Source organism: Sipha flava, unplaced genomic scaffold, assembly GCF_003268045.1.
Source record: "Sipha flava isolate LNK unplaced genomic scaffold, YSA_version1 71_pilon_pilon, whole genome shotgun sequence".
NCBI lineage: Eukaryota > Metazoa > Arthropoda > Insecta > Hemiptera > Aphididae > Sipha > Sipha flava.
The window spans coordinates 131,887-142,751 of record NW_020273611.1 but is presented as its reverse complement, the minus strand read 5'-3'; the positions used below and the strand labels follow the sequence as shown (position 1 = coordinate 142,751).

General features: G+C 32.3%; 1 protein-coding gene across 1 annotated transcript; it reads right to left on the bottom strand.

Annotated features, from left to right (window-relative positions):
- Positions 1-2,072: 2,072 nt before the first annotated feature.
- On the bottom strand, positions 2,073-10,659 carry LOC112692244. The gene is made up of 7 exons (XM_025566855.1): positions 8,554-10,659; positions 4,733-4,901; positions 4,379-4,490; positions 4,069-4,272; positions 3,095-3,169; positions 2,884-3,027; positions 2,073-2,188 (listed from the first exon to the last, which is right to left on the bottom strand). Exons 1-7 carry the CDS (start codon positions 10,301-10,303, stop codon positions 2,105-2,107), a joined length of 2,538 nt encoding a protein of 845 aa, XP_025422640.1. The 5' UTR covers positions 10,304-10,659; the 3' UTR covers positions 2,073-2,104.
- Between the last annotated feature and the right edge of the window lie 206 nt (positions 10,660-10,865).

The following is a 10,865-nucleotide window of genomic DNA, read 5'->3' as shown; positions in this document are numbered from 1 at the left end:
TGCAATTTCACAATTGTAGTATATAAAACTTCAAAAATAATTCTTACACTTTTATTTCATTGATTTAGAGTCCGATGAATATAACAAACACATTTTCAACAACACCCATATTATAAACACAAAAATAAAGATAGAAGAGCCATATAAACGCAGAGACATAATTTAACTACTAAGAATATAGCCATTCAAAATTGTAATGCCCATACCCACCCAGATACATCCGCTGTGGTGCAACACCCTTTGTCAATCTTCCAAATATCTCGAAAATCTCCAGCTAAGTGCGCCTTATGTAATGGTGACCGTCTCGCCAATTACAAGGGATTTCTCATACACAACAATTTACAAAAAACTTTACCGTCTAAAAAAAAAAAATTTCATTTTCTAACTTAAATACAAATTAAAATATTGAAAATATTCATACGCCTTTTTCAAGTTCATCTACCACCTCACCAATTAAAAATCAAAGAACATACGCCAATGCAACAGCCAACCAATATCCAGCGCTATCACCGTCAGCTCCTTCATACTATGCAGATACAAGTACCATGTTAAATAACTTTTTAAATAATTTTAAAACTATTATAAATCCACTATTATCTCTTTACAACAGTCCTCAACAAATAAGTAATAAATAATGACAAATAATCAACCAACTGTAAATTATTTACTACTTCTTCTACTTACTATGGAACGCTAATGGTATTTAAAACTACCTTGACGATCTCTTATACACTCTTCAAAATAAGCAAATTTATATCACCCTTATAACTGAAACCCATCAAACATTCCGTTCAAAAATTTACATTCGAGGATACAATATCCTCAAAATTAACCATCCCGATAACTCTGTCCACAAAGGAGCTGCAATAATTATTAAATAATCTCTCCAATAATACCCATAATGAACCATATATTCAAGCATGCGCTATACTCGTACTAATTACATTGAACCACACTGTCATCTTAATTACCTCTGCCTACTGTCCTCCTAAACACACCATAGCATCCAACCAATTTAATAACTTTTTCTCGACGCTCGGCAACAACTTTATAGTTTGAGGCGACATCAGTACGAATTATATACAATGGAGATGCCACTCAAACTCTCCTCGTCGCAACACTCTCTGACAAATCGCTCATACTAGTAACTACCTAATCCTGTCCTCTTCAAATCCCACATACTGACCGACTTCCCTCCATGCAAGTGCTCGGATATTCTAGTTATACTCGTAACCAAAATATCTAACAGATTCCACAGTAAAATAGAAAATATCTTCGATTCAATATCTGACTACTCCTTAGGACCCCTAACTCTTAACAAAAAAAAAACCCTTTAAAAACTTAAACATCAACATTACTAATGCCCCTCCCCCTCATATAATATGGTTTTTGATAGTTCTCAGATGCACGTTTTTCCTAGTAATTCGTTTCCAGAATCGGCGATTAGTTTAATTTAATTTATAAACAGTACACATCTTGCATACATCATACATTTTCCAATAAAACGTTAACGATTTCATAAACGATACCCAAAAATGCATTGTTCTGACTTGTCAGTATGCGCAAATAATTTGATATTATATTAATTTAGTCTTAGTTCTGCAGTCAGCGAATATGCGTATATTCGTAATTCATATCAACATTTTGTCCTTGTGTACTGTTTTAACAATAAAATGTCTAACGATAAGAAGTCTTGTAACAGTCGTTTAAAGGGTTGTTTATCGGAATTTGATGTCGATGTGTTTTCGATAGACAGTTAAGTCCTATACTGTATGTATTGTGATGTTAAAGTAAGATATGAAAAACGATTTAATGTTGCGCAATATTTAAATGATTTATATATTTTATAAATAAATTACATTAAAAAAATAAAAAAGCTTATTTTTAATGCATATTATAAGATTTTTAAGTGCATAGGTGCTTGCATATTTAGAATTCTTTAGAGCTAAAAGTTCTTTGCCTTATTCATAACAATTTAAAATTGTTCTCGGATGTAAAATTTTTTGAGTTTATAATTAAGTTTATTTATAGATAAATCTAGATAATCTCAATACGATAAATTATTCTCAGAATAAATGTATACAAATAAAATTAACTTTATTGTTCAATGACAGTATTTACAATCGGTGTGACATTTTCTTCCAGCTGGTATACCACACATGCATCCTCCTGTAATATCTCCTTTTCCCTAAAACAAATTATATTCCAAATATAAAGATTTAAAATTAAAATTAAAAATTAATAAATGGTTAATATTCGTAAACTAAAATATAAATAAATAAACAAATAGTTTATATTTATGTACATTGTATAATAAAGACCAAATTGACTTAAAAAATATCGGTATATCCAAATCTGTTATTAAAAGTAGGTATTGTTATTTAAAAAAATATGCAAATTCTGTTGCAAATGCGCACAGTAAAAAGGTTAAAACCTATGAAAATTATTTCCTCCCGAAGACTGCATATCAATCCGATATCACTTGACAGAATTATTTAGTGTTACCATTAAAAGGAATCACACTATATAGATATATATATATATATATATATATACACACATAAATAAATGCTTTGCCTGGAGTAATATTAAATTTGTAAAGTACGACTGTTTTTGAATTCAAAATGCATTGTCAGGTAAACACAAAGCCAATAAAATTGGGATTAAGTATACATACTATATTTAATTATATATTTATAAATATTTATTTTTAATCCAAATTATAAGATAATTTTAGCAATAATATTATACTTCTTATAATTATAGTTTTTTCTCAACAAAGTTACAAATATAACTCACATTTATATAATTTCATAAGTTCACTTTAAAACATGGTTTAAGAGTAAAATAATAATAATTTTAGGTATTTAAATATCTACATACTTTAGGCCCCCATCTTGGACCCTTAGTAGCCCAGCAAATTTCCATAAAACACACCGTACATTTGATCCAATCACATCCCTGTTGTTTTGACAAAACTGTATTACATCCTGGACATATCATTGCATCGCCCCGGTCAATCAAATTCTTTTAGTAAAATGAATTAGTTAAAAAAAAGGTTTAATGAATTACAATATTTTTCACATTGATTTACCTCGAGGGTATTCAACATTTCAATGTCACTATTTTCTTCTATTGTTTTACATTTTTGTTCTTGTGTATGAATCGACTGAAAAATTAAATAATGTCCTTTTTATAATGGCAATAATAAATTGATCAACAACCTTTTTGTATAAGTAAAATAAAAAAAAAGAGTGAAACTCCTAGGTTAAGTGAGATTCTATGGTCGGGTGAAGTATAGAGAAGGTTAAATGATACTGCTGTACTCGCATTAGTCCTTTTAACTTGAAATCTATGTACCATTGGTCATTGTTCTCGAAAAAACGAAACTGGACGAAAAAAGTTGGGTAAATCAAAGGAGTAAATTTTTCCGGATTTTTTTGTTTTTGTCAGTTTTTTTATAATTATTCAGAAAATTGTTAAAAATTACGTACAATGACTAGGTAGATATCCTATATTACCAACTGTAAAAATGTTTTATCAGAAACCTCTATGATTGTGATAATCTGAACGCTTCTTCTGGTCAAAATATTATTCGTTTCACTTAGAATTTAAGAGAAATATATAAATAATAAAGAAAAATAGAGTAAATTAAAGTGAACAAAATAAAAAAAAAAATAGAGAAATCTAAATAAAACGTTATAATAATGTAAATATGGTAATTATCAATGAAATTTACACAATTAGTTGCACGTTTATTGGTTATACGTTTATATATGTATCAAAACTTTAACTTTAAACGGCATAAACATAATTACATTATTCGTATATCCCCCTACCAACTCTTATTAATTTCATACATCATTTTGATTAAATTAAAACTTATTCCAACCTATAAAATAATTTTAGACAGTATAATATTTGGTGAAAACATGAAAATTAAACATGAAAAATAAAATTCAACTTAGTAATTTAAATTTAAAGTAATTAAGAATTAATTATTTTATATATTAAATTATTAAGTTAAGTAATTATTTTATGTTATTGATATTGGATCATAATGCTCACCCCACACCGAACGCATGTGACTGTTCCACAAACAGGACATTTAAATTCATCAACTTCATTTTTGTCGTAAATTAAACACCAGCCGGTGCAGTCAGGTCGTTGGCATTGAAACGATCCACCGTTGTGATCTTTCACCAGCAACTGTCTGGCACGTTCTACTGACCTTTGCAAAAATCGTTCATACTCTTCGTCCGAATTCAATATCTGTGCCAGAAAAATAAAGCACATAATAATTAATTTAGAATGGTGTATATGGTTATTGGTTTCGGATATTGACTATTTTAAAACTAAAAAATTAAACTACTTATACCTTTTTTATTTCACGATGTTGCAATACTCCCGTACAAGAATATTTCTCGTCTATGTACGGGCATACTACTTGTTCAGCTTTCGAATGGTCAATTGTCAATTTTAAACAAGGCCTGAAAACATGCACATTTTTCCAATGGTCTGTGGGCTGAGTACGACGACTTAGACCCAAAAATGCTAGGTGGACTAACTTAAATATCGAATAGATAATAGGTATATTGTATACATAATATATGTGTTTATGACCGAATAAAAATAATATTATAATATAAATATAATATATTCTGATACAGCCCTGATATAATTATTTATATGAGATAAGTGTAGGACAAACAACGAAATCGAATATTCATACCTACAAAATACATGCAAACAATCACGTAACACAACGCCATTATTATCATATGTACATAAACACACAGTGCATTCAAAGGGACCGTTATGAAGTACTAGGTCACTTTGCATTTCCATGGCCATTAGCTGCTGATAACAGTTATTATCTTCACATGGCAAATTTTTAGAGTCTGAAAAGTAGCAGATAAAATTTACTACAATGGTTATAAATAAATGTATAACAATTAAGTATTTATTGTATTAAAAAAAAGTATGCAATTGTTAGATATTATAATTATAACCTTCAATCAATCACAAATAAAAATTTAAACGTAAAACTTAATTTCATATAAGATCTGTAGTACCATAAAAACCAAGTGTGCAGAATGTACATTGCATACAGGCCCCAGGCCTCATACTATAAAATGACTGGCATGAAAATATTAATATGTAATGTATTTGATTAAAACCTATGTTATTTATTAACTTAACAAATACCCCTTGCCTCGCATTCTTCTAAATTATTACATTATGTTCCAATGTTTAAATCATATTATAAATATTATAAAAATAATGATATGAAAATAATGTGTACTACATAGTTGTTTTAAAAATAAATATAATATTTATTTATTTTATTTTGTATAACTTACCCTAAGTTTTATGTATAATAACTTAGAGTAAATTATTTATTCCAATAATAAACTACTGTATATATTTATGTATTTTATTCAAACGTTTAGTTACGACACTGAAGGCATGTGTATTTACGTAAGTAAGGATTAAGGACAGTTATACAGCTCATTAGTTAAACATCGATTAGATAATTGACGACCATATATTAATCATATACTATAACCAGGTGAGTTGTGCAGATGGTGATTTGACTGTGATTAATTAATCAACGAATTATACAATATTTTCTTTAATTTTGAATACATTTGTATTAATTTTTTTAATATTTGTTTTATCACTAAACTTATCAAATATTATTCGAAATTTAAATTTTATCCAATATTGCAATTGGTTTTTTGTTATTTAGTATTTTAAATTTTTCTTTAGTCATTATGGTGCAATCCGTAAGTTGACGAATCATGTAAAATAATCAGTTCTATAATATAATAAGTTCTAAAATATGTATTATGACTGTAATATATATGCAATTATGCACTAAATATTACCAAATATGAATTTAAAATATGCACAAAAATCATAAAATATACATTTTAGCTAAAAAAAAAAAACTGAAATATGCAGAATAGTAGTAAAAATACTAAATATATTTAGTACCTATATACAAATAAAAATGTATTATAATTTATAAGTATTTAGTTTTTATTTGTTATTTTATTTGTATTTTATATTTTTTAATATTATATACCAATATATAATATGAACATTAAATTGTGATGAAATGTGAATGGTTTTTTTAATTTAATCAAACTTGAATATAGAAATATTTGGAACAACACAATTGAATGAGTTGATCACTTAGTTAACCATTAATTTTAAATTATTTTTAAAAAAAATTCGGAAATGTACTAAAATATGAATTTAATTCTGAAAATTTCAAAAATATGTATTTAAAATATAAAACATAAATTTATTTTAACAATAAAAATATTCAAAGTAAAAATAGTAATATTTGATTCAATAAAACACAAATAAAATTTATATCTAGGTCCGCATTAAAATGAATCAATAGAAAAAAAATGCAATTTGATAAACATCCGAGCTCTAGTCAATAGACAGTTTATAAGCAAATTTACTAAAAATATGAGTTTTAAAACAATTAATTGATAACAATGAATTTCATTTGAACTTGAAATAAATAACAAAAGTGACTAATTACTATTTTTATCCAACTTTGGATGGTTGATTAATTTAACAGACTTTAATCAATGATTAAAAAATTCGGTGCACCGTAACTGCGGATACATCATGGCCATTTTGTAATATATCTACTAAACTCCGCAAACAAGGTTTTTTTTACACCTTAACTCCGCACATTATTTTTGTATACACTTTTGTACATAATTTAAAAAAAAACAATCAGTATTCTATCAATTGGCCGTTGTTATATAATTTTGTTTTTATTTGTAATAACAACTAAAAATCTAATAAACTAAAAAAATTTATAATAATAAACAATTCACAACAAACATCGTCGTCGTTCATAAAAAATTAAATGCAATAAAATTATAATGTAAATTAAAACTAAATATTATTAAATGGTTCCAAACTTTTTACAAAATTATATCTATTAATATGGCCGTCGTTATATAATTCTATATTTTTATTTATAAATTCCATATTGGTTTTTTGTTTAGTTCTATGCTACTTTCATTATTATTAGCCAAATTCATTCGTATGTAAGAATCCGTCTGCATAGCTAATAAACTTTTAATGAAAACTGTAATATTTAAATGTGCTGAAGCAAATAAATTACCAAATTTTACACTGATATAGTGATATCTTAATAAGTTAATTAATAAACGTGGAGCTCCAGCGTTTTCGATATTTCAAATAATTTTATACCATGCGGACTTTCGGTGTTAAAAATATTTTTAGAATGCGGAGCTACGGTACGTTAATTTTTTTGACCACGCGGAATTACGGTGCATGCGGAGTAGCAAATTTACAAAATAATTTTATTCGTGCGGAGCTACGGTACATCCAAAAAATTAACCGACACTGTACAACTACCCAAAATCGTTAATCATATATTAACCAAACACTGTATAACTGGCCTTTAACTTTACATAAAGTGTACCCACATCAATTGGAATTCAGAAATGAAATTACGCTGCTATTAAATATTTTATTTTTAAAAAAATTGTGACTATCTATTCGAGGATATATTAGAATTAAGTTGCTAAAATGTTGATTTTTTTGTTTAATTAAATATGGAATTTTTTTCAAGTTTTCAATTTATAAGACATAAGTATAATATGTATAAATGTAATTAAAAAACATGGAATTGAGACAATAAATCATCGTTTACACATCATTATATTTACATATAGATGATGATTAAGAACAAAAAGTGATCAGTATATTTCTCTATTGCTACGTTTTATATTAATCCTGTTATTGCACTAAATACATTTATCTCACATATTTAACACACACACACACACACATTTATACATGTACCGTTTATGTTTTTCTCACAACAGTACTAATTTTAGCAATACATTTTTCTTAGACATATAGTCACTACAATTATTATAAAATATTATTGTAATTTTATTAAAATTGTATCAATAATATATTATATTGAACTTATGATACATATTTCTTTACAAAAAATTTATTTAAAATTTTGAGTTTCTTTAAACTATATGTTATGTGTAGATACTTAAGTATTAATTTCTAATAGATTTAAAGACAAAATATTTAGTTAAAAATGCTTTTTTGTGCATATACACATGGTAATTTTTAAAGGAAAATATTTTTCTGTTTTGTAAAACTTGTTTCGTTGACAATATATACATTAAAACTAGGAAGCAGTTCATTGAATGACGTTAATCGTAGCCTATGAAATAAATAATAATAATAAGCAAGAATATACAGTCATACAGCAGCGCTTACAAATATAATTATCGTATGGATAAACGTATCAGATTATACAATTCATATAGGTAACGTATATTATGAGGTTATAACTACTGAGTGATCGATTTTTATATTATAAGATATCTTAAGATACACAGATTGATCTAAAACTTCAATAACACTATATTGTCATCACAGTATATGTATACCGAATTTTTAAAGACGTTTTAATATTTGATATTTTTGCGATTTTTATAATAATCGCGCAATCCTACGAACACTCACCGGCTGCACCGGACGTAGACTTTCCTTCGGCGCCGGTACCTTTGGACGTTTTCGCCTCGATAACAGACCCTGACGTTTGCGTTCCAAGCGACAGCTTAATAGGGCCAGCGGCGTCCACCTTCAAACCGCTGTTCGGCGACCCTGTTGCCTCAAACTCGACCACCCGCCCAACACTTTGTTCCTTTTCACAGGCAGCCGTTGTCCGTTGTTCGAAGAAAGCCAAACGTTTGTGTCGGACCAGTTGCGTTTCGTCGTCCGCGGTCGTCTCACTCGAACTACTGCGGTCTCGCGAAATCGTGTCGGTTGCACCGGTGGTCAACCGCGAAGACATTAACGGCTGTTCTGCGTTCGGTGCAGGTGCCACCGTAGACGGATACGATTTCCGGATAACCGCCGCGACTATAGCGTTCTTGCGGTCAGCCACAATCGTGGCCGATTGTGAAGCTATAACGGGCAGGTCGGTCGCGGCGGTCCTGATGAGCTGGTTCCGACGATTACATATCTCCGCCGCGCGCTTATCCAACTCGGTCAGGTTGGTGGCGGCCATGGCTGTGTACAGCATCGCGACCGACGCGAACCCGTGTCCGTAAGCACTCGACGTAGATTTTTCCATCGGCTTCTCACCACGTCCTACTGTTACCGCCACCGGTATACCGACCTGGTTCTTTTCAAAAAAATGTTTTTCGATTTTGTCCACGCGTTGCATCAAACGATCCTTTTCGTACTGCGATATCTTTCGCCTTACGTTCGAACCTCCGCATCCGCTATCCGCACCGGTTTTCAATTCACCAGCGACCCATTTCGTCGGCAGTTGCTGCTGCTGTTGCTGCTGCTGCTGCTGCTGCTGTTGTTTTACAGGTGGCTTAGGTGCCGGACCCTTTTTACGACGGTGCGGCACACCACGGTGACCGGGCACGTACTGCTGTTGGGGACGCGATGACTCCGCGGCCGCGGCTATCGGCGGTGGCGGTGCTCTATACTTTTTCCTAGACATCGTCGCGGAACGCCGCTGGATAGTGCTCATCGTTTTGGCCATTTCGACAACCGTGGACGATCTCGATGACCCGGCCGCGATCGTCACAACCGGAAGCGTCAACGGAGGCGGTGGTGGCGCGACCCTCTTGTTGCGTCGTCTGGTGCCTGTTATCGTGTCGACCGCGCTTTTCCTGTTGAGCGTAGTCGTCGGCGATTTTCTGAACACGGTGTCACGGTTCGACGACGAGCAATGCGCGCCGCGGTCGAAACGTCGTCGAGCCAATGGCAACGTAGCCGCGTCGATGTACTCCACCAGGTCGTCGTCATTTTCGTTAGTCGCGTTCTCTTCGCGCCCCCTTCGACCGTTCTGCTGCTGTTGCTGCTGCTGCTGCTGCTGCTGTTGCTCGTCGTCTTCCCGCCGTTCGCCGTCCACGTACGCGAAACTGTACACGGTCGTCGTGCTGCCGGACCATCGGCACCAGGTAGCCACGGGTCTGCGGTACGCGGCGATTGGCGTCACGGCCGCGTAGTCGGCCTCCTGCTCCACGTACGCCTGCTGAATGCGCTGCAAATCATCTCGGAACCACGCGGAATCCTCGTCGTCGCAGTGCTTGCCCCGCCGGAACCATTTCATGATGGAAAACGTCGAATATCTGTTTCGTTTTCTGTCCGTGCCGTAATAGCGGCAGTGAAGGCCTCCGGTTCTGGCTGCCGCTCCGCCACCACCGGCAACGGCATGCCGACGATCGTACGTCGACGATAAAACACTAGACATTATTCGTGGACGCCGATATCCGATGCACCGTGATGTTAAAAGCTTCCCTAGCGAAATGCCTCTTTTCTAAATAATGATTAATTCGCCAACCAGTGTTCACCAGTTTCACAGCAAACGGTACGGAACGGAGAACATAAACATAAAACGAAAATAAAGAATTATCTTTTTTCGAGATTTGGCTAGAATCGATTTCGAAAAAAGTAGAAGAAATTAAGTTCGATACGATTATATTCGATGATTTTTATTTTTATTTTCTAATCGCGAACTGAGAGTAAACCGCGCAGCTGTCGTTTCTCGCAAGATTCCAGTGTCTGCGACGCTCAACTATTCAGTGACAACTATTATTGGCCGCCATCACCGTCGCGGTCACCACCGTCAGCTGTACGCATATGCGTGGAGTTGGCATGAGATTTTAATATAAACTATTTTTGTTGGTACTAGAAGAAAAAAAAATTTAATCTCTGGTTATGTATAGCGACGCGACCGTTCCTTGCCAATAGTTTGAACGTTTTTTAGGAGTAGGTAGATGAATAAATAATAAAATCGTATGTAATAATAGAAC